The sequence below is a fragment of the Acomys russatus genome, chromosome 4 (assembly GCF_903995435.1).
Source record: "Acomys russatus chromosome 4, mAcoRus1.1, whole genome shotgun sequence".
NCBI classification, from domain to species: Eukaryota; Metazoa; Chordata; class Mammalia; order Rodentia; family Muridae; genus Acomys; species Acomys russatus.
In genome coordinates, this window is record NC_067140.1 from 16,860,545 (window position 1) to 16,884,302 (window position 23,758).

The 23,758-nt window shown below is 49.2% G+C and overlaps 1 protein-coding gene across 1 annotated transcript in view; it reads left to right on the forward strand.

Annotated features, from left to right (window-relative positions):
* The first annotated feature begins 9,005 nt into the window (after positions 1 to 9,005).
* Positions 9,006 to 23,758, forward strand: part of Slc9a8 (solute carrier family 9 member A8) — a 48,175-nt gene continuing 33,422 nt past the window's right edge. Inside the window, 4 exon segments of the mRNA XM_051143833.1 lie at positions 9,006 to 9,025; positions 12,381 to 12,441; positions 12,443 to 12,560; positions 20,651 to 20,731. Coding sequence (XP_050999790.1) covers positions 9,012 to 9,025; positions 12,381 to 12,441; positions 12,443 to 12,560; positions 20,651 to 20,731 — 274 coding nt within the window. The 5' untranslated portion in view covers positions 9,006 to 9,011.

The following is a 23,758-nucleotide window of genomic DNA, read 5'->3' on the forward strand; positions in this document are numbered from 1 at the left end:
TATGTAAGAACATGATAAATAAATAATATGAAAACAATAAAAATAGCTGGGCTTGGAGACACATGCCTTCAATGCCAGTGCTTGAGAGACAGAAGCAGGCAGATCCCTAGGAGGTCAGTGAAGTCTGTTCTACAGACTATGATCCAGGACAGCTGGAATTTATTACATAGTGAGGCTCTGAGTCAACAAATAAATAAATATTCAAAATGTGAATTTTAAAAAAAGAAAGCCATAAATCAAGACACTTTTCTTTCTTTTCTCTTCTTTCTTTCTTTTTTTAATGAGACAGGGTTTCTCTGTGTAGCCTTGGCTGTCCTGGACTCGCTTTGTAGACCAGGCTGGCCTTGAACTCACAGAGATCAGCTTGCTTCTGCCTCCTGAGTGCTGGGATTACAGGTGTGCGCCACCACCACTCAGCTTTTCAAATATAGTTGTGGGAGCATCAAGTAGACCGAAGGTTCTCAGCCTTCCTAAGCTGCAGCTCTTTAGTACAGCCCCTCATGCTGGGGTGACCCCCACAACCATAAAAATTATTTTTGTTGCTACTTTGTAACTGTAATGTTGTTACTGTTGTGCATCATAATGTAAGCACATGATATGTAACCCCTATGAAAGGGTCATTTGACCCGCCCAAAGAGGTCAGAGACCCACGGCCTGAAACCGCCAGAGGAGGCACTTGCAGCAAAGCATGTACACAGGCCCGTTTCACAGGCCTGGGGTGCTAGAGTGGACGTTATTAGCTTTGGGCTTGGTGGAAGCCAGGATTCCTTTAATATATCCCAAGAGCATTCATGTGACAGTCACAAGGGTGTTAGGTCAGGCACAGATGTGGGCAATGAAGGGCTATTAAGGGAGCTTACTATATCCTGAGGTAATTTGGCTCAGGATTTGCAACATTCCAGCCTCCCCACAGTCACTGAAGTTTAATTAGTTACCCGTCCTTTGTAGAGCAGTCAATGTAAGTGCCGTTTCTTTCCGGGAGCTTCTCTTCACAGGGCTGTAACTCAGCGGGCGAGCGCTCGCTCGCTCGCTTGCTCGGCATGCATGAAGCCCTGGCTTTGTCCCCAGACTGCGCAGAACGGCCATCATGGCACACACCTGTAATCCCAGTAGGATCGAGGGCTCAAGGCCACCCTCAGCTATACAGCTCAAGGTCATCCTTGGCCACAGAGCGAATGACAGAGTGTTGGAGACTAGAAGGTGGCTTATTGGTTAAGAGCACTGGCTGCTCTTGTAGAGAACCCAGTTTGAATCCCAGCACCCACTGGGCTGCTGGCAAGCACCTCTAACTCCAGTTCCAGGCGACTAGACACCTGCTCCTGACCTCTATGGCCGTCAGGCATGCAGGGAAAACACAAAAATCTGACACCCACACTTTACTTCTTGGATGTGTGTGTGTGTGTGTGTGTGTGTGTGTGTGTGTGTCTACAGCTCATATGTGAATGGCCACCTGTGGAGGTCAGAGAACCACCTGAGAGAGTAGGTTCTTGCTTTCCATCATGTAAGCCTCTGAAACAAGCTCCTTAGCCTATTGAATCATATAACCAGCCAAAATACTGTCAATGTGTGTGTGTGTGTGTGTGTGTGTGTGTGTGTGTGTGTGTGTGTGTTACCATGTAGCCCTGATAAGCTTGGAATTTGCTCTGTAGACCAGGCTGGCCTGAAACTCACAGGTGCTGGGGTGACAGGCATGTGCCACCGTATCTTGTATTGGATTCTTTTTTCCTGCTACCAGGGGACTGAGCCTAAGCCCCCATGAGTGTTGGTCAAGAGCTCTACCCCCCAGCTCCAGCCTTTCAGTACTTAAAGGTTTTACCATAAGGGGACGATCCTTTAGGTGTTTGCCCCACAGGACACCAGGCCCCAAATCCTACAGTCTTTCCGGTTAGCTCTTTTAGAGACAAGCCACCCAGTCTGAGCAGTCAGGGAGGGCTCCCAGTGGCAGTGACATTTCAACTGAGACAACAAAAGAGCTTAATGACAAGGAGGGGACTAGAAAAAGCCAGGCAAAGAACACAGGCAAGGCAAGTCCCTGGAGCCAGACAGCAGCCTTCTAGGGAGGGGTGCTGTCCCAGCAGCTGCAGGCTAGGGCTCCGGCAGTGTGGAGGTCAGCGAGGCTGGGAAACCGGGCATCCTGGCGCCACAGCAGGCTGAGCTCTCCTGACAGTGATCTCTCCACCTGGCACAGCACACGCTCAAGTTCAATGGCCCTATTTGTCTTCCTGGGGCAATAACCTAGGAATAGGTGAGAATAGCCTGGGACTTACCCACAGGCCAGAGGGCAGGTTTGTAGCAGCCTGAGGCTTGGCTGAGGCTGGCACCAGGCCCAGCATGGGCTGGGAGGCCCATGACCTTCACAAATCCCAGCTCAGCCTTGATTGTAGGCTCTGTAGCAGACAGTGGGTGGGTAGAGGGGCAGCCCTCAGGAAATTTCAGCTAGGTGGGGTTTTCTGTGACTAGAAGAAGAATGACAGACAGACAGAGTCCCTGTCTCCACCCTTCACAGCCCAGTCAACGCCCCACTAAGCATAGTGCTAAGGGATGAAAGGAGGCTCTTGGGGCCCCAATTTGGAGGCAGCAGGGAGCAGCAGAGTCATTGTCAAAGCGAGACTGCACATGAATCCCAGTCACAATAGTGGCCCGTGTGACAGCAGGCAAATGGCTTGGCTTCTCTGTGTCTTTTGGATATATTAGTGTCTGCTGGGATGATTCCTAAGGAATTAAGGAAACAGTAGTGCAGCAAGCACCACACCTATGGGTAAGGACTCGGTGTCAAGCAGGCAGATCTTAACCGCTTGTGTCAATTGTGTTTTTAACAACAGCCCTAAGAGGCCTTGGCAGATGGAGGGCTGTTTCTGCCAGCAGGCCCAACCCTGCCTTCAGTCTGCACCAGGAGGCCACCTCTTGCCACTATGTCTACCTGCCATCTGCTCAGTGTGGGTCAAAAGCACAGGTCTCCTGGTTCAGGGAGTTTCATCACATGTCCCCATTACCAATCCACTTTCCCTAAGGAGCCAAGGCTGCCATTTCTCTTCTAAAGGAAACATTCCTATGACACAGGGTCTCTCTACAGAGCCTTGGCAACTCACTGCTTAGACCAGGCTGACCTTGACCTCACAGAGATCTACCTGCCTCTGCCTCCCAAGCACTGGGATTGAAGGCATGTGCCACCACGCCTGGCTGACTTCTTTTTCAACTTTTATTTAGAGCTGTGTGTGCATGTGCATGGTGCATGTGTGGGAGAGGGTTGTGACTCATGCTGCAACGCATTGGGAAGTCAGAGGACACTACAGCGTGCATTCAGAAGTCAGAGGAGCTGGGTGGTGGTGCACACCTTTAATCCCAGCACTCGGAAGGCAGAGGCAGGTAGATCCCTGTGAGTTCAAGGCCAGCCTGGTCTACAAAGCAAGTCCAGGACAGCCAAGGCTACACAGAGAAACCCTGTCTCGAAAAACCAAAAAATAAAAATAAAAAAAGTCAGAGGACACTGCAGCGTGCATTCAGAGGTCAGAGGATGACTATACAGCTGGTTTCTTCTTCCACCTTTCTACAATTCTGTTGGCTCAAACTCAGGCTGCCTTCTTGCTAAGAAGCACCTTTTGCTCCCCAGATCCCCACTTCACTTCCTAACATACCCAGGATGAACTTATTTATTCTGTGGGGCTGGGAAACAAAAAACAAAACAAAACAAAACAAAGGCTCAGCTGTTAAGAGTACCTGTTGCTTTGGCAGAGGACCTGGGTCCCATTCCCAGTGCTGGCATAGCGGCTCATGTCCATCTGTAATTCTAGTCCCAGGGGACCCAAAGCCCTCTTCTGACTCCTGGGGACAACAGATTTGGAAGCCTGGCTGGCCTGGAGCTGAACATTTAACAGCAGGATGACCTTGACCTTGACCTTGCGTCGAGATCTGCCTTCTGAATGGCAGATACTGACAGGGTCTTGCTACACTGGCCAGATTGGCCTCAGCCTCCAGAATGCTGGGAGTACAGAGAAGTGTGGCCATGGGGTGTGGCTGGAGACACAGCTCTATACTGTGACCTGCAGCCTGTGTTCTTTCCAGACACCTCCTCTCAGGTAAATCCAGGAAGAATTCTTTTTCTCTTTTGCTTTTGGGATAGGGTCTCATGTAGCCTCAGGCTGGCCTCAAGCTCACTAAACAGCAGCCAATGACCTTTGATCGTCTGAGACGTCTGCCTCAGTCTCCCCAGGGCTAGGGCTTGAACCCAGGGCTTCATGCATTTAGGCAAATGCTCTACTAGATGAACTACACGCTCAGCCCCAAGATTCGAAAGAAACAAGACCTTTATTTACTGTGTGTGGCAGTTGTACCTGCTACCGCATGGCACATGTATGGGGGTTAAAGAGCAAAGGTTTTGTTTTGTTTTCCCTTCCACCATGTGTGGCCCAGAAATGAAACTTAGGTCCTCAGGCTTGGTAGCAGGTGGATTTAACCCATAGTCATCAGCTGAGCCCCAGGATTTTTGGCTTCGCCACAGAAAAAAAATTTAAAGATCAGTATAAAGAGGTATTTCTGTGTGTATGCACAGGTGTGCACATGTGTGGGTCACAGGGCAACTTTCAGGAGTCAGTTCTCTTCTGAAGGGCTTGGCATCGAGCATTTGTACCTGCTGAGCCATCTCACTGGACGCTTAGAGATTTCCTTTAAAATCGGATTTTAAGAAAGGCACCAGGGCCGGGCGTGGTGGCGCATGCCTTTAATCCCAGCATTCAGGAGGCAGAGGCAGGTGGATCTCTTGTGAGTTCGAGGCCAGCCTGGTCTACAAAATGAGTCCAGGACAGCCAAGGCTACACAGAGAAACCCTGTCTCAAAAAACCAACAAACAAAAAAGAAAGGCACCGGGAAAGGGTAAGACAACACCTGAGAGTGTGGGTGTGAGCTTCACAAGAGAGCTAGCTGTCTTTACAAAGCTCAGCTAACCGGTGGATCGGAAGTCAGGGCTCTGGGGGTGTGGTGGTGGTGGAGGAGCTAAGGAACTTCCTGGGTGGATGACAATGTAGGGTGGTTGGTTCCGGACATGCCAGGGACAGGACTGTAGCTGATTAGGTAACGCCCACTTTCCCAAGGGCTGCCAAGGGAATTCGGGTGTTTTCTCTGTCACAGAAGTCTGGTGTCTATTGGGAGAGTCCCAGAAAATATCCGAGTAGAGAGTGAGACCAAACATACAGTAATTTATGCTCAGGCCTTCCGAATGGTTAACTGCGGGGGGGGGGGGGGGTGCAGAGGCAGCTCAGCATAGGGTAAAGCCAAGCCTGAAGACATGAGGTCAGGACATAGAACCCCCACAAAGGTAGGAAGCGACTCCACAAAAGTGTCCTCTGACCACCATTTGCAGGCCCCAGAATATTTATTTGTAATTTTTTTTTTCTATTAACATTATGGGTGCTTTCGCCTGCATGTTTATCTGTGCACTATCTACATGCAGTGCCTGCAGAGGCAGGAAGGCAGGGCCAAATCCCTTGGCACAGGAGTTACAGCTCATTGTGATCCACCTAGTAGTGCTAGCATTTGAACCCAAGTTCTCAGGAAGAGAAGCCAGGGCTCTTATCCACTGAGCCATTTCTCTAGTCTTTTTAAATATAGTCCTGGCTGTCCTGGACTTGATTTGTAGACTAGGCTGGCCTCGAACTCACAGAGATCGGTGCCTGCCTCTGCCTCCTGAGTGCTAGGATCAAAAGCATGCGACACCACACCCGGCTATTACCACATTTTTTGTTTTGTTTTGTTGTGGTTTTTGAGACAGGGTTTCTCTGTGTAGCCTTGACTTCTTCTGGCATGTTCTGGAAGAACAGACAGTGCTCTTAACCACTGAGCTATCTTTCCAGCTCTTTTATTTTGTTTTTTGTTTGTTTGTTTTCCAGACAGGGTTTCTCTGTGTAGGCTTGGCTGTCCTGTACTTCGTAGACCAGGTTGGCCTCAACTCAGAGATCCATCTGCCTCTTCTTCCCAAGGGCTGGGATTAAAGGCGTGTGCCACGACACCTGGCTCCATAAATAAATCTTAAAGAAAGAAAGAAAGAAAGAAAGAAAGAAAAGAAAAATCTATTCTTTGGGCTGGAGAGATGGCTCATCCATTAAGAGCACTGGCTGCTTTTCCAGAGGACCTGAGTTCAATTCCCAGCAACCACATGGTGGCTCACAACCATTTGTAATAGAATTTGATTACCTCTTCTGGTATGCATGGAAACAGAGCACTTATATACATAACTAAATTATATATGTGTATATATATTTTTTGGTTTATCGAGACATGGTTTCTCTGTAGCCTTGCCTGTCCTGGACTCACTTTGTAGACCAGGCTGGCCTCAAACTCACAGGGATCCACCTGCCTCTGCCTCCTGAGTGCTGGGATTAAAGGCGTGTGCCACCACGCCCAACTCAAATAAATAATATTTAAAGCGAAGAAAGAAAGAAAATGCCCTACAGCTGGATCTTATGGAGGCATTTTCTCAATTGAAGTTCCCTTCTTTCAGATTGTGGGCCCTTGTCTGCAGGTGGAGGAGATGCTCCCTCCAGGTAAGCTTCCTGCTTGGACATAGCGGAGCAGACCCCCCTACTGATAACAACCCGCCAGACCCAAATGTGTTAAAAAGATAGTTCCTTGCAGACCCTAACCCACACAAAAGGTGTCAAAATCTGGCTCTTTGAAGAAAAACGTATCAAAGGAGCCCTGGAGACAAGCCCCACCCACCCACCCAAGTGTCCTGGGAGTGTCTCCTGCTATTCAAGTAGCTTGGTCTAAAAACCCAGAGGTTGGAAGGTTTGGACTGTACTCCTCATTTCTCTCCCATAGCTCTCAGTCTTTGTCTTTCTTTTATCTTTAAGCTTAGTGAATTAAAATCTAGTTATTTGACTCGTGACTTTTTTATTTTAATCAAGTGCGGTCTGGCCTTTCACAAGCCAGAGGCATCCTTTCCCTTCTGAAAGGGGGGTAGATTTTTTTTTTGTTTTTGTTTTTGTTTTTTCAAGACAGGGTTTCTCTGTGTAGCCTTGGCCATCCTGGACTCACTTTGTAGACCAGGCTGGTCTCGAACTCACAGCTGTCCGCCTGCCTCTGCCTCCCGAGTGCTGGGATTAAAGGCGTGCGCCACCACGCCCGGCTCAGGGGGGCAGATTTTTATTGTCTCAACCTAGGGCTGAGCGTGGCTGCCCTGAACTCCCTCCCTGCCCAGAAGGCCTTCTTCGTGACTCGTTCTCAGGACACAGCTTTCTTCAGCTAGCCTCCAGAAGGCTGAAGAAAACTCTGTGACCAGTTTCTCAGCCCAGCCTCCTGGAAAAGGAACCCACATCAGATGACTCTAGCTTGTGTCAAGTTGACATAAAACTATCCAGCACACACTCAGAAGGCAGAGGCAGGTGGATCACTGAGTTAGAGGCCAGCCTGGTCTACAAAGCAAGTCCAGGACAGCCAAGGCTACACAGAGAAACCCAGACTGGAAAAACAAAACAAAACTATCCAGCCTGGTGTTATGTGTGTGTGTGTGTCATAGAGCACATACGGAGGAGGTCAGAGGACAATTTGCAGGAGCCAGTTCTTTCATTCTACCACAAGTGCCACAGGAATTAAGCTAAGGTAACATTAGGCTGGTGGCATTTCGGCAGTGCCCTTTTAACATTCGTATTTGTTTCATAGCCAGGCTTGTTGGCCCAGGCCTTTAATCCCAGCACTCAGGAGGCAGAGGCAAGAGGATCATTGTGAGTCTTGGACAGCCAGTACTACACAAAGAAACCCTGTCTTAAAAAACCCAGAAAGAAAGAAAGAAAGAAAGAAAGAAAGAAAGAAAGAAAGAAAGAAAGAAAACAAAACGTCTTTGTGGGCAGTCTTCTTGGCAAAACTTTTCTTTATCTTGCCCTGATTCCTGGCTTACTTGGTCCTCTGTGTAGTCTCAATCCCACAAGGTACATCTAAGCACGCAGCAGTAGGTCTCTACTCAGAACTTGGGCATGTTAGATCAACAGAAGACCACCTGCCTACCACGCATGCTGCCTGGTTCAATCCCTGCAAAGAGAAGATAGATGTCTGAGTTGGGGTGTGCGTGTCTCACCTTCAAGTCCCAGCTACTCAAAGGCTAAGAAAGAAGTGTCATTTTCTGGGGAGGAGGGCAGAGCTATCATTTATTCAGATTTCCTAAGGTTAATTAAGGGGAAAAGAACTACCCAGGGTGGGAGGGGCTCTGGAGGAGACTACCAAGAAGGTCACTTAAAGAATTCAGCAATTCCAGGCCTGCCTTACGCAGTCTCAAAATACAAAGTTAGCCTCGGTGTTGAAAGCCTGGTGGTTGTTAAATGGTTGGCTATGCAAGCCATGAGGACCTGAGCTTGTTTTCCCAACACCCACACAAAAGCCAGGAAGGCTGCTTGCATCTGTACCAGTAGAGCTAAGGAGGCCGGGGAAGGAGAATGTGTTGGCGGTGGTGAGATAGCTCAATGAGTAAAGGAGCTGCTGGCAAGCCTTACTACCAGAGTTCGATACCACGGACCCACACGGTGGAAGGCGAGAATCAAACCCCTCAAGTTGTCCCCTCATGTACACAGACGCCACATGTCTAATGTTTCAAAGGCCCTCTCTGCTTACTCTTCCCACATTCAGGGAAACTGAGGCTGACTCGGAACGCGCCTCCGAACTCCCTCGGTACGGCCCGCCCAGAGATTTCTTCGTCCATTCTCAGCCCTGTGAATTCCATGCGGAGCGGAATCACCGCTGAGTCACCCAGATTTCTGAAGGGTTTCCCCCAAATCTTCCCCGCTTGGTGACCGGAATAAATCGAACTGCCTGGAAGCCAGATCGTCACATGGCTTGTGCCGAACCGGCAAACGAAAAGTCCCAGAAGTTATCCCACTCTCGGGCCACCGAGAGGACCAGGTAGAGGGTTACCCTGGGAGACCAAGCCCCGCCCCTGCCCGCAGCGGAAGCCGGAAGCAGCCGCAGTCCCCTCTAGCCCCGCGGCGCCGAACTCTGTAGTCTCGGAAGCTCGCAGGATTGGGGAGAAGATGGCGGAGGAGGAGTGAGTGCTCTGCTCCGGGTGGCGGAGTCGGCAGGGCTTGGGCGCTCGGGTGGAGTGGTTCAGGCTCAGCTAGCCGGGGTCAGCGGAGGGCGGGATGAGGACTCTGGCCTTGCGGCCTCCCGGAGACCAGGCATTGGCTGCCACGCGTAGGCCCATAGGGTAGCCAGGCGGAAGCCGAGAACATAGTTCCCACTCTGTTTCCGGTTATCTAAGGGCTCCCAAGCGCTCCCCCTCCTCCAGATAAGCCCCTCTCATTGCCACAACCGGCCACTCGCATCCTCCTTAACCACCAGCAAGGTCCAGTGTTCGTGTCTGTCCCCAGCAGGTTTCTTTTATGTTTTGTTTTGCTTTGTTTTGTTTTTTCGAGACAGAGTTTCTCTTTGTAGCCTTGGCTGTCCTGGACTCGCTCTGTAGACCAGGCTGACCTCGAACTCACCGAGATCCGCCTGCCTCTGCTTCCCTGTGTGCTGGGATTAAAGGCGGGCGCCACTTAAGCCCTACTTCCCAGCTGTTTTCATTCATTCATTAACTGCTAGTTGTCTGCTTCCTTTGGCCTTGGCTGTTGGGAGCGACCATTCTGCTATAATGAGAGACTTTGTGTAGACAGGGTGTTTTCAGACCCTGCCAAATGCTTGGAAGGAAATTGGGTAGTATGGGGGTCGAGGAGCCCGCCCTAGCAGAAAGACATCTTGTGACCCAAAACTTGAAACCACGGAGTTCAAAAAGTCTGAACCAGGAAGGGGCTGATGCTGGTACTGTTGCTCAGGGAGTCCCTAGTTCAGTCAGTAGGCCTTCCTGCACAGGGAAGGGAGGGGTGAGTACGTTAGAGTGGCAGGTGGTGGGCAGTGTCGACAGCAATTTACATGAGGCCCGATCTAGCGCTTTCTGTGTTTGTGCCGCTGCTAGCGCGTCTTTGTACTTGACAAGACACCATTTGCTGTGGTGTTCCGGCTTTAGTCTTTGAAATGAGCCCCTGAACATTAACAAAGAACTCCTTAATAGATACTGAACTTTTACTGGGAGCCACTCAGTTACCAAGTCATTAACTCCCGTGTTATGAGTCTGTGCTGTCACAAACACTAATCTTAGGCAGTACGAGACAGAAGTGGTAGTGACGTAGAGCCAAATGGTTTGTTTTGGGCTGTGGCCTTGAAGCTTGGTCAGATTATGGGGTCTCAAGAGATGATGTTACTTACTTCCTGGAGTGAGGCAGTGCTCAATGGATGCCACTTGTCACAGTCACAGCCAAGTCACTACTACACTAGTTCACAGACTTAACAATGAGAGCAAGGAACAAAGCCTTGAGTAGAGTTGGGTGTCCCAGAGCAGGCAACCTGAGCCCTTTGAAATTCAAGAAGGGTTGCGTAGGGTAGGGCATTCTGGGCAGAACAATTGGGCAAACTCAGCTAACTTCTTTAGTCTACAGACGTAATCCCAGAAGGGCTGGGATCCAAGTCAGCCTTAGGTGACTCTGCCCAAGGCCCTGGGTTCTATCCTTAGAAACACACAGTGCATCCAAAATCCAAGGAGAATGTAAACTAGGAAAGCACAGGCACCAGGTAAAGAGCATTGACCTTAGGGTGTGGGGACACCTCAGTTCTACTCTAGTAATTTATTTATTTTTGAGACAGGTTCATGTAGCCCACAGAACAGGTCTTGAACTCATCACTGTAGCCCAGGGTGACCTTGGCCTTGAACTCTTGCCTCTGCCTCCCAAGTGCAGGGATTAAATTGCAGGCAAGGGAGTTGCAGGGCTAGAGAGATGGCTCAGAGGTTAAGAGCACTTACTGGCTGCTCATCCAAAGGTCCTGAGTTCAATTCCCAGCAACCACATGGTGGCTCACAACCATCTATAGTGAGAGCTGGTTCCCTCTTCTGGCTTGCAGGCAGATAGATCACTGTAAACATAATAAGGAAATAAATATTTTAAAAATGAATTAAGATAAATATAATAATAATAATAATAATAATAATAATAATAATAAAAGGCTTACAGGCATGGGTTAACATATACCCTGCAGGAGCCGGGTGTGGTGGTGCATGCCTTTAATCCCAGCACTCGGGAGGCAGAGGCAGGCAGATCGCTGTGAGTTCGAGGACAGCCTGGTCTACAAAGGGAGTCCAGGACAGCCAAGGCTACACAGAGAAACCCTGTCTCAAAAAACCAAAAAAGCAAAAACAAAACCATACCCTGCAACCCTAAGTTCAAAGGACAGACAGCATACCCTTGTCTCCCCTAGACAAGGTTTCTCTGTGTAGCCCTGGCTGTTCTAGAACTCACTCTGTACAGCAGGCTTGAATTCACAGATCCGCCTGCCTCTGCCTCCTGAGTGCTGGATGACAGGCTTGCACCACCACCACCCACCTGCATTTCCTCTATTGTTGCTTATGGTGAGAGAAGGGGACCCACTGACGATTGACCGACCTCTAGAGTCTGGTGCATGCTCAGCAGGCACTGTTGTTTCTTTATTCATTTATTTGAGACAAGGTTTCACTGTGCAGTTCTGCTTGAACTGAAACCCTGTGTCCACAGGTGCAAGCTTGTTCCATTCCCCTGTCGGCGTTAGAGGCACATGTCACTGTGCCCAGCTCCCCTGTTGGCGTTAGAGGCAGGTGCCACTGTACCCAGCTCCTCTTCTACTTTTTATTTTGAGACAAGGTTGCACCAAGCTGCCTAGGCTGGCATTGACCTCACTAGCCCTGCGGGCTTTAAATTTGTGGTCCTCTTACTTAACCAACACTTAGTAGCCTACGGGCTTTACATTTTTGTTTTGTGTGCCCATCCTAACATGGAGCCCAAGCAGGTGTTTTAGCTGAAAACACCCTCAAACTCTTGATCCTTATCCTCTTCCTCCTGAGTGCTGGCACTATAGGGCTGCGCCACTCCACATACACCTGGTTTATGCAAGACCAGGGGTCAAACCCACAGCTTCCTGCAGCACTTCCTGAGCCACATCCCTGGTCCTAGCCTTTTGGTTTTTTGGGGGTTTTTGTTTGTTTGTTTTTTTGAGGCAGGGTTTCTCTTGTAGTCCTTGCTGTCCTGGTCTTTGTAGACCAGGCTGGGCTCGAATTCACAGAGATCCACCTGCCTCAGCCTCCCCGAGTGCTGGGATTAAAGGCGTGCGCCACCATGCCTAGCGCCTTTTGTATTTTTTTCTCTACAGCCCTGATCCCCTTCTTCCTGACCTCTGGATGGATGGCTATAGTCAGAGACTATGCCACCTGTGTGCTGTGGAGGTGGGACTCTTCCCTTCCTCTTCAAGGCCTGTCTGCTGTTGGTACCATTACGGCTTTGCCAAGTTCTCAGTCAAGGTGTGTGTTTTGATTCCTTGATGCATTTCTTTATCTCCAACAGGTTCTCCAACACAACCCATGAGAGCCTCAACTTTACCTTTCACACTACCCTGGGTGTTACCCACGAAACTGGTGCTCCCGACACCTGCCAAGCCCATCCTTCCGGTGCAGACTGGAGAGCAGGCGCAGCAGGAGGAGCAGTCGAGTGGCATGACCATCTTCTTCAGCCTTCTTGTCCTAGGTGAGTAAGCCCAGAGGTGTCTGTTACCTGTCAAGCTTTCTGTGGTTCCTGACTTCAGAGCCCTAGCAGTTCTAAAAAGCCTTCAGTGTAGTGTCCTAGGTTGAAAGAATTTTTTTTTTTTTTTAAAGATAGCCTCTGTGTCCAGCCCCTGACTGACATGCAACTCACTCTGTAGACCAGGATGGCCTCGAACTCACAGAGATCCACCGGCCTTTACCTCCCATTTTGCTGGGATTAAAGGTGTGCACCATCACCGCCTGGGCAAGAAAGAGCTTGGGTCTGGACTGGTGTGGTGACTTGTACTTGCAATCCTATTGCTGGGATGGCAGAGACGGAAGGTCCTGTGGGTTGATTGGGATCAACTAGTTAGTCTGCCTGAATCGGCGAGCTCCAGGTCGATTGGAGACCTTGTTTCAGAGAAAATGGGAAGCATTTCTGAGGATGACACCCAAGATGTCTTCATGGCTCCGCAAACACCTGCCTGCACACTGGGGTTTTAAAGATGCAGCCAAAGCTGCATAAACACTTCAGAGCATCCAGGGAAGAAAAGGCTTAGGGGTTGTGTCTGAAGTTCATGCTTCGTTGGACAGTTAAAGCTTCATTTACTGCTCTGCTGCTGTCTGTTTGTTTGTTGTTGGCTTGTTTTTCTTCCCACTTTCTGGAGACAGAATTTCAAGATGCTCAGCCTGGCTTTGAACTCACTATGTAACAACCAGCCTTCCAAGTGCTGGTATGGGTGTGTACCACCACCCCAGCCTTATTTACTCTCTGTTTTTCTTTGGTGATAGCAGAGTCATGTTTTGGATTAGACCTTCCCGGGAGAGCAGATGGCAGAACTGGGTTTTGAGTATTTCTTTTCTTGAGACAGGATCCTGTGTAGCCCAGGCTGACCTCAGACTTGGAAGCTAAGGATACCTGGACTTCTGATTCTTGTGCCTCTACATTCTCATAGCTAGGATTACAGGAGTGTACCTCCATGCCCAATGAGTATTTCTCTGATGTCTGTTAGTACTAGGTTTTGAAAACAAATACAATTTTTTTCACATTTATATTAATATGGTCAAATAATTAAACACCATAGTAATGACTGGTTGGTTAATTGGTGATCTTTTTTTGTTTGTTTGTTTTTTGAGACAGGGTTTCTCTGTTAATTGGTGATTTTTTATTTTTTCGAGACAGTCTTGCTTTGTAGCCCAGGTTGGCCTCAAGCTCCCAACAGTCTGCCTGCCTCTTCCTTTCCAGTGTTGACACAGAGGCGGGCAGGCAGATGCCACCACACCCTGTCTTTTGTTGCAGCCCTAGAACAGCAGGTCTTTTATCGGATTAGGAAATCTCTAGTGTATTAAGTTTTCTTTGAAGGTGTAGAGTAGTCACTTAGCTGTTGTCAGGTGCTCTGTTAGAGGCTATGAGGGGCCTGCCCGCAAGGACTTATGAAGCCCTTTGTTATGGAGGGTTAAGCACAAAGCCGGTGAAGGTCACTTTCGGGGTGTGGGACATTTAAGAGTAGCCTGGCTGGTGACCGTGAGCCAGCCTCTAGAATGTGCTTTGAACCCCAGTCTGTAGTGCTAATCCCCCAGGCAGAAAGGGCTGCACAGTACCCAAAGGTACTGTGTGTTCATTGGCTCCTTTTTTGTTCGAGGCAGGGTCTTACTATGTAGCCCTGCCTGGCTACTCTAAGAGATAGCAACCTCTGCCGTCCCAAGTGCTGGGATTAAAAGTGTCTGCCACCATGCTGAGCTTCTAGGATGCTTTTGAACTCTTGAACCTCTTGTCTCCAGTTCTTACTATACCTGACAAAAAGACATACTTTTCCTGTGTCCCTGTGTATCACCAGCCACTCTTGTTATTCAGACAAAGTCAGCCTGATAAGGGGAAACTATTAATATAATCCCAGCACTCGGGAGGCAGAGGCAGGTGGATTGCTGTGAGTTTGAGGCCAGCCTGGTCTACAGAGCAAGTCCAGGACAGCCAGCGCTACACAGAGAAACCCTGTCTCGAAAAACCAAACCAAACCAAACCAAAAACCAAAAACAAAACAAAAAAAACCCCAAACAAACAAAAAACAAAAAAGTGGGATCTTGGACCTTCTCACTATACGTGAGGAGTTTAGTAAATATAGTGCTGAAATGTCTGCTCCATTAGGACATCTGGAAGAGTCCAGAGCAGAGAGAAAGAGAAGTAGACCTCATGGTCATGGCTTTCTGAGAGAGAGGCAAGGGAAGGGAGGTTGAGTACTTATGGTCCAGGAAGTGAGCCTGGGCTTTGATATAAAACCACAGTTGTGGGCTGGAGAGATGGCTCAGAGGTTAAGAGCACTGGCTGCTCTTCCAGAGGTCCTGAGTTCAATTCCCAGCAACCACATGGTGACTCACAAGTATCTATAATGGGTGTCCTCATCTAGAATGCAGGTGTGCATATAGCCAAAACATTCAAATACATTAAATAAATAATCTTAAATTTTAATAAATAAAACCACAGTTGCATGTCAGTGGAGAGCCTTGTGTTTCTTCTGCCAGAGCAAGGGGAGGAACTGTTTTTGGGAACTAAAACCTGTTTACAAGCTCCTGAGGAATGCTGGCTTTTATCTAACTGGCAGAAGTCCTGTCGTCCAGCTTGAGCTCGTGTCTGGATATGTGGACTGCCTGAGACCTGGCATTCCAGCCTTTTGTTGAAGCTAAGGGGCAAAGCAATGTCTGAGTGCTTCAGTGCAGGGGCCAGGGGTTGTCTGTGGCCCAGAGAGGCTGGGGTGGGGGTGGGGGGATATAGGTAGTGGCAGGAGACTTGGGAGATTCCATCAGAAGCAGCTGGTTCCTTGGCAGAACCTGAAGACACAGGGACTGGTCATTGGTCAGACTTATTTACATCCGCTCCAATTCTGAAGCAAGACCAGCCGGGGCTAGCGAGGCGCTTTGGAGCAGTTTGCAGCCCAGAGTTGATTCCTGGATGCTGTCTGTCAGCTGAGTGAGTCTGCTGGACAGATACCAACTAGGGAGGTGTTAGCATGATCACTGTGTGACATCCTCCATGGAGGAAAAGCAGTTAACAAGGTCTGTAAACAGCTGGAGCAGACTCATGCTTCTGAGCTATAGCAGAACAAAGCTGAGAAGTCACCATGTGACAGGAGTGTGAACCGTTCTCTGTAGGAACAAATGGAGTCTAGAACAGCCAGGGCTACATAGAGAAACCCTGTCCTGAAAAACCAAAAAAGGAAGAAGAAGAAGAAGAAGAAGAAGAAGAAGAAGAAGAAGAAGAAGAAGAAGAAGAAGAAGAAGAAGAAGAAGAAGAAGAAGAAGAAGGAGAAGAAGAAAGGTTATGCTTTAGCAAAAGTTTTTAGAGATATTTGGAGGGTATTCAGAGAATTAAACATTGAGATTATACTGTCATTTTTGAGCTAGGAAACAAAACCAAGAGAAGGCCTAGGAGACAAGCAGCAGTAATCCCTATGGGAATAGTTTACTTTTTAGCTGTTTTTAAGCACATTGTGTCTTTTCCTGGAAGGCTCTGTTTTGCTTTCCTTCTCCCTGCCTGTGTCAGGTGGCCCACCCAGCCTGGGACAGAGACTTTGGAAGGAAACAGGCTTGCTTGCCTCTGGGTCGGGAGGGCCAGTCCGAGCCCCAGCGTCGTCAGCTTTTTCAGGAAAGTGGAACCACATATGGTAGCTTGTAATATTGTCCGTACCCAGAAGGCATTTGAATCCCTGTAAAACAGAGTTTAGTGATCAGAGAGAGAGACTGGAGCAGAGAAGGCTCAGAGAGAAGAGACCTGGGGGTCATTTACTTGTGTGGTGGCGGAAGTTGTTAGAATCTGAGAGACTCTGGAGATCCAAGGTGCCATTAAGACTGCTGAGCTAGTGCGCCCAGGCGAGGCCTTCTGCAGGAGGACATTGAGGCTTTAATGGAATCTCTGAGTTGAAGGAGGGAGAGAAATTAGAGAAGGCGGGTGGGGAGTCATGACTCTAATTCTGAGTGGGAAGAGCCTGTGGTTAGAGACAGGAGCAGCTGACAGCAAGCAGGAAAGAAGACTTTCTCAGAGGAGATGGAGGAGGTGGGAGAGGCCAAGGGAAAAAGGTCACAAACAGGAGCTCTGCCAGAGGGAGGATCCCAGCCTCATTGAGCCCAAGAGGGCACAGCGGGCCTGATGCGCCTGCAGGACTTCTCTAGAGTAGGCTGCGGGAGCCAAGAGAGACAGAGAACAGGCTCCAGCAAGCCAGGCAGAGGGACAGCGAGCAGGCAGCTCCTAGTGTGAGGTAAGAAGACAAATGGTCAGTCAGTAGCTGTGGTATACTCCAAAGGTCTCTGGGTCAGTCCTGAATTCAACACCAAATGTAATGATGGCACAGAGATTACTAGCCCGGACTGCTCCGTGGGTAGAAAGGTTTATTGGGGATCCAACTGCCAAAGCCCTTGGGAGTGGGAGGGCAGAGAGATCAAAATGGTGGAAAAGCAAGCAGATGTTGTATGGCAGCAGAGTGAGGCCCTGAGCAGATGCAGCCTGTTTGGACTCACTAAGAATTAGGTGCCCTTGCTTGAGATGTTGACCGTCCAGGGACGCTTTGAAGGGAGGTCCCTAGAAGATTAAGTGTGGTTCCTTACAGACCGGAACCCAGTTTAGGGAGATCTGCTTTTCTGGTAAACAGAAACTTGCCTAAAGGCTTGTTTACTTGATAACAATCCTTGTGTTTAACCATCCAAAGTCCTTGTATAAACTGATATGCCCCACCATAGTATAGTTAAGAAGGAGGCTTTTTATTGTAGATAGGAAGGAGAGGGAGGGAAAACAGCCAGAGATATCCGGAAAAGTCTAGAGTAGAAGGAAAGAAAAGTATGGACACACCCAGGGCTGTTTGTGAGAGGGGCTAGAACATAGAGAAAATACAGGTGGAACAGCGGAGCTGTAAGGAGGGTAAGCACCTGGGGGTCGGGGGGAGGCCGGTAAGCTGGGCAGAGTTCAGGGTGTGAGAAGAGGTGAGAAGGACTAGGAGGCCAGCATGGGCTTGGCCATGCGAGTAGGTACCACAGGTAGCCATTTGTCCCTTCTGCCCAGTGAGGAGGGAAATGGCTCCTTTCGGTACCTGGGACCCAGTTTCACAAGTTCCTGAGGAATGCTGGCTTTTATCTAAGACGAGTCTAGATTGAATTCACTGCCTGTCTTTTGGAGTTTGGGGAACTAGAGTTTCCTTTGGCCCTAACATTAACCACTAAAGTATCCCCATTCCGTGATGCTTGTCACTGCCATCTGCTTCTAGAAAACTGCTATCACCCAAGAGGAAACCGCTGGTAGGTAGTCTCCACTGACGAAATGAGCCAATGTAAGCCAAATTAAAGTATAGATCAGGTTTATTGTGGGCAGCTCTTAAGGCAAAGTCCATTGGCCTCAGAGAAGCAGAGCTGTTAGATGTATTATACCATCTTAAAACTCAGGAGCTGGGCAGATAGGAAGCCGCTAAGCTGTCTTGTCTACTTTCCACTCAAAATCCCTGTGAGTGTTTGCACATGCTCCACCTGGGCTGCGTCTGCTCCATCAGGCCGGTCCTCAGAGCCAGCTGCTCTCGGCCACGTGCTCCTGGTTACAGTAACCCATGGCGACCTGCTCCTTTCTCTTCCTCCTACTTTCTCTTCCTCATGGTCCTTCTGTGACCCCACAAGACCTTGAACCTCACTCTTCCTCCTCTCTTCTCCACAGTGCAGGCTGTGGCAATTTTATTAGCCCATCTGGATAATTTGGGAACAAAGTTCATTTTGGATACGTGAGAATTTGCTCCTAGGACAGTAAGGCAAGAAATTAACATTTGAATACGTGGTAGCGCCACATCAGCCCCAACAGGCGGAGTCATAATGTCTTCAGGATTCATCTGTGGGGCCCGGCAATGTAGCTTAGTGGGTAAAGACACTTGCTGCCAAGCCTGACAGCCTGAGTTCAGTCCCCGAGATCACACATGGTAGGAGGATGAGAGAAAACTGACTCCTGCAAATTGTCCTCTGACCCCTACATAACCCCTCCTGCCAGTAAATAAGTAAATGTCATTAGGAAAATATTTTGAGACTGCATCTGTGTTACAGGAGAGTTCATCCCTTGCTGTGGCCCCAGAGTCGGCAGTGTGTGTCCAGTACTGAATTTACTCATACTGGGTCCACTCAGGTCTTCTCTACCTTTGGCTGCTGTGACCATGTTGCTATGAACACTGTAGGTCGCTTGTGTGCTCGCTTCTGTTTGTTTGCATGAGTCCCTGGGAGGGAATGGGGCCTGGAGCTATTTTAGGATTTCAGTCTCCACTTCGTTGCCAGTGGTGAAGCCCTTCCCATCATTACTGGCCTTTGTTTTTGAGCCACGGTGTCACTATGTAGCCATGGCTGGCCTAGAACTTGCAACTTGCTATGTAGATCAGATCTGCGTGCTTCTGCATCCAGAGTGCTAGAATTAAAGACATGTGCCACCATACCCTGCTTATGTCACTCTTTATGTGGTGCTGGAGAGGGAACCAGGGTTTGTGATTGCTAGCTGGGCTGGACTCTCCCCACTGAGCCACACCCCCAGTCAGAGGAAAGGCTCCCTCTCTTCTTTCCCTCTCTTCCTTTCTTTGCTTGTCCCTATGTGTGTGCCTGCTATTGTCTGTGCCTGCAGGTGCACGCCTGTTGCAGCACACCTGGGAGGTCAGGAGGCAGCCTTACTCGTCAGGCATCGCCTTTCTGTGAGGCAGCATCTCTGCCGTCCACTGCTATGGTTGCCAGTCTCCCAGGCCTGCTAGCTCCCAAGTGTCCTCCTGTCTCTGGCCACTGTCTTCCCAGGTGAGCACTGGGGATTATAGATGCGAATGTTATTGCTGCTATACCTTACATGGGATCTGGAGATTTGAACTCAGGTCCTCAGGCTTGCATGGTAATGCTTTACATTTGGAGCCATCTCTAGCCCCCCTAGTAAATGCTGTATCTTAACCTTTGAGAGATTGTTTGTGTAGATTTTGTGTGCAGAGGGGTGTTACACGTGCTTGCCACTGTGTGGAGGTTAGAGGACAGTGCAGCAGTCACTTCTCTCCTCTACCATGTGGGTTCTAGAGATCATGTGTAGTTGTCAGGCAACAAATATTTTGGCCAACATAGCAGCCCTTAAATTAATTTTTAAAAATTATTTCTTTATTTTTTTATTTTATGTATATTGGTGTTCTTTCTGCATGTATGTATGTGTGAGGATATCAGATCCCCTAACACTGAAATTACAGACAGTTTGAGCTGTGTGTGGATGCTGGGAACTGAACTTAGGTCTTTTGGAAGAGCAGCCTTATCTGCTTAGTCATCTCTCCAGCCCCTAAATTAACTTTTTTTTACCCCTAAGACAGGGTTTCTCTGTGTAATAGCCCTGACAGTCCTGGAACTCTCTTTGTAGACTAGGCTGGACTCGAACTCACAGAGATTCTCCTGCTTCTGCCTCCCAGAGAGCTAGGATTATAGGGATGTGCGCGCGCGCGCGCGCGCGCGCGCGCACGCACGCACGCACACACACACACACACACACACACACACACACACACACACACACACATTTGTGGGACTAGAGAGATGGCTCAGGAGTTAAGAGCACTTGCTGCTCTTGCAAGGACCTGAGTTCAAATTCCCAGCACCACATGCCTGTTCACAGTGCTCTATAGCTTTAGTTCTAGGAGATCCAGTGCCCTCTTCTGGCTTCCATTGGGTACTGCATTCACATAGTGCGCATACATACATGCAGGCACTCACATAGGAAATAAAAATATTTTTTCATTACTTCTATTTATGTGGGGGGGAGGGCAAATGCACAACCAGAGGTCTGAGACAACTCTCAGAAGTAGAGTCTCCTACATGTTGGTCATGGGAATTGAACTCTGCTTGTCAGGTTTAGCAGAAAGTGCCTTTGTCCGCTGAGCCGTCTCTCAGGCTCTACAAGCAGTCTTTTGTGTTGTTGTTAAATAAAGGAAGAGGGCAATAAACATAAGACCAGCGCTCACTGTGTGCTTGCCAAATGTCTGGCAGCCTGACTCCCCCAAGGTAGCCACTGCCCCCCAAGCTTGCTGTGCTTTACCTGGTGGGGCTTTTAAACAGTGCCTGTGCTTCTCATAGCCATCTGCATTATCCTGGTGCACCTGCTGATCCGGTACCGGCTGCACTTCCTGCCTGAAAGCGTGGCTGTTGTTTCTCTAGGTAAGTGATACTGGAGGTCCATTCTAGAACACTGCACCCATACACAGTAGCACTATCTCTCCTGAGGCCACCTATCTGCAGCTCGACACAGGGCCTTATGTCCATTTTACAGAGGAGGTGACAAAAGGCCCCTTAGTCACCCAGAGGCTCTTTGCCCTTCTGCTTCTCACCACCCTCAGGGCATGGTGACTTACCTGCCAGGCCATCGCAGTGTCCAGCTCCACTGACTTTGGTGGTTGTCATTTAACTTCAGAGTCACTGTCACAGCTAGAAGGGCCCTTGGCTTTACAGCTGGAAGATGGCTAAAGGCTCCTGTAGCACTGGAGCGGCCCTCTCTCCCTCTTTCTTTCTTTGTATAGCCTTGGCTAGCCTGGAACTTACAGAGACCTGCCTGCCTCTGCTTCCCAAGTGCTTGCATTAAATTTATTTTTGTTTTGTTTTGTGGTGTTTTGAAAGCTGAGGTTGTTCACAAAGTCACTCTGTAGCTAAGGCTGGCTCCAAATGCGAGGATTAAGGCTTGCACCACCAGCGCTGCCACTTCAGATAGTATTGGTGCAGGCTGAACTGCTGGGCATGCTGGAAGCACACTCTCTTCAGGTCCTTGCTGCTTTGCTCTTGCTGTCTATCTCTCTCCTTGCCACTGATGCTCACCTTTGCCTCTCACCTCACTGTGGCTGCTTGTAAGTTAACGTGCTTGGCCACGTAGGAATTCTCACCCAGCAGAGCTGTGTTCACGTTGAGAGGGAAATGAACATCGAGACTGTGCAGCAGCCCAGCCTTCCCTCTCACTCCTGCCTCTCTCTGCCAGCCCTGCACAGACTCCTCGTATCTTTCCTGGACCTATAGTCATGCTGAGTGTCTAGCCTTGGGGCTATCTTGTGGCCATCTTAATTTAGGTTCCCCATCCTGCATGTTTTAAGAAAAGACACATGGGCTGGGTGTAATGGTGCACACCTTTAATACCCGCAGAGGCAGAGGCTGAGGCAGGGGCAGGAGGATCTCTTAAGCAGAAAAGGGTGCCAAGACTACCCATGGCTTAATTTCTTTTGATCTCCTCATGGGATGGGTCAGTTGCTAGGTAACGCTATCTCTGGTGGGCAGGAGGAAATGTGGCCATAAAACTGGGTCTCTTATCAACTCTATCTCAGATGGGACCCGTGGGTCAGTCACTAGGCAACGCTATCTCTAGTGGGGCTGTTCTTTGCAACTGGCCAGATTATCTGCTGTAGGCCTATTTCTCAACCTTTGCCCCAGTTACCCTGAAAATCCAATTTTAGTTCTTCTGGTATCTCACACATACACATTAAATGTTGGTGATTGCGGGACACAGTGGCGCACGCCTATAATCCCAGCACTCGGGAGGCAGATGGATCTTTGTGAGTTCAAGGCTAGCCTGGTCTACAAAGTGAGTCCAGGACAGCCAAGGCTAACACGAAGAGACCTATCTCGGGGGGAAGAAATTGTGGGTGACTGTAGCTCTGACTCCAGCACTGGCCCTCAGGTTCTCAGCAGACATGGCTGCCTAGCAGAAGCCCTTTGTCCCTTGTTTCTTGGGAATAGAACCCTAATGTGTACTTGGGTTTTTTTGTTGTTGTTGTTGGGTTTTTTGTTTTGTTTGGTTTGGTTTGGTTTTTCAAGACAGGGTTTCTCTGTGTAGCCATGGCTTTCCTAGACTCTCTTTGTAGACCAGGCTGGCCTCGAACTCACAGTGATCCTCCTGCCTCTGCCTCCCAAGTGCTGGGATTAAAGGCATGTGCCACCCTGCCCAGCTTGTACTTGGTTTTTTTTTTTTTTTTTTTTTTTTTTTTTTTTTTTTTTTTTTTTTTTGGTTTTTCGAGACAGGGTTTCTCTGTGTAGCCTTGGCCATCCTGGACTCACTTTGTAGACCAGGCTGGCCTCAAACTCACAGCGATCCGCCTGCCTCTGCCTCCCGAGTGCTGGGATTAAAGGCGTGCGCCACCACGCCCGGCGTGTACTTGGTTTTTTTTATGCTGGGGACGAACCCAGGCCTCACAGGCATTAGGCAGGCAGGCAGGTGCTCCCCCCCCCCCCCCCCCCCCGAGCTAGATCCCCACCTGCCTCTGCACCGCTCATTTAGTCAGGCATCTTTCTGTGGGGCCCAAGGAGGAAGGAATGCTGTGATTGGTTGAGATGGGTGAGACTGTGGGCTAAAGGGAAGTATGCTGGGGTTGTGAGGTTCGGAAAACATTCTCCGTCCTGATAGAGTGAAGAGAAGCTAGCCTTTCCTTTCTTTGCTGCTGCCCTCAAGGCTGTGATGCCTGGAGCGCTGGCAGCCATCTTGCAATGACATGGCTCAAGACAAAAGCGGGAATACTGAGTATGGCCACGGGGACTGATAGTAAGGTCAGTGTCTTGGTTGTGTCATTGTCCTCATGAACTGACAGCCCACAAGAACCTGAAGCACTGCCCGTTACAGGAATAATAAACAACTATTCCTACAGACTGTTTAAATGCCATGTCCTCCTGCTTGCTGCTAAACGTATCTTGATTAGCACCAAACTCCTTCCATTAAAGGATCAGAGTGACTGTTACACTGACTCAGACAGGTGGGAGTGCAATTACACACCTCTGGACTCACACAACCAAAACCTCACACATAGTGGCAGCTTCCCTGGGCTAATGGAGGCCCCTGGACCATATCACTCCTGGTCCTGTTGCTTTCTTTCTGGCCTCTTTGAGGCAGACTGCTTAGTTAGCATGAGAAGGCTGCCCCTGCCGCTGTTCCAGACCATAGGCTGAGCCTGCCTGCCACTCAGATTCAGGCTGGGCTAGAACCAAAGCGGCACAAGTGGTAAAGAAGGCCTGTGCACAGGTGGAGAGTACATCTGAGAGCACTGCAGTCCACACTATTGCTTATGACGAACGTTAGAACTTGAAGTGGTGATGGAGCAGACAGAACCATCTGTATCCCCTAACTCCCTGGGCTGGCACGATGGCTCAGTGGGTAAAGGTGCTTGCTGCCAAGCCTTCAGCCTGAGTTCGATCCTGGCTTCCACATGGGGTGGA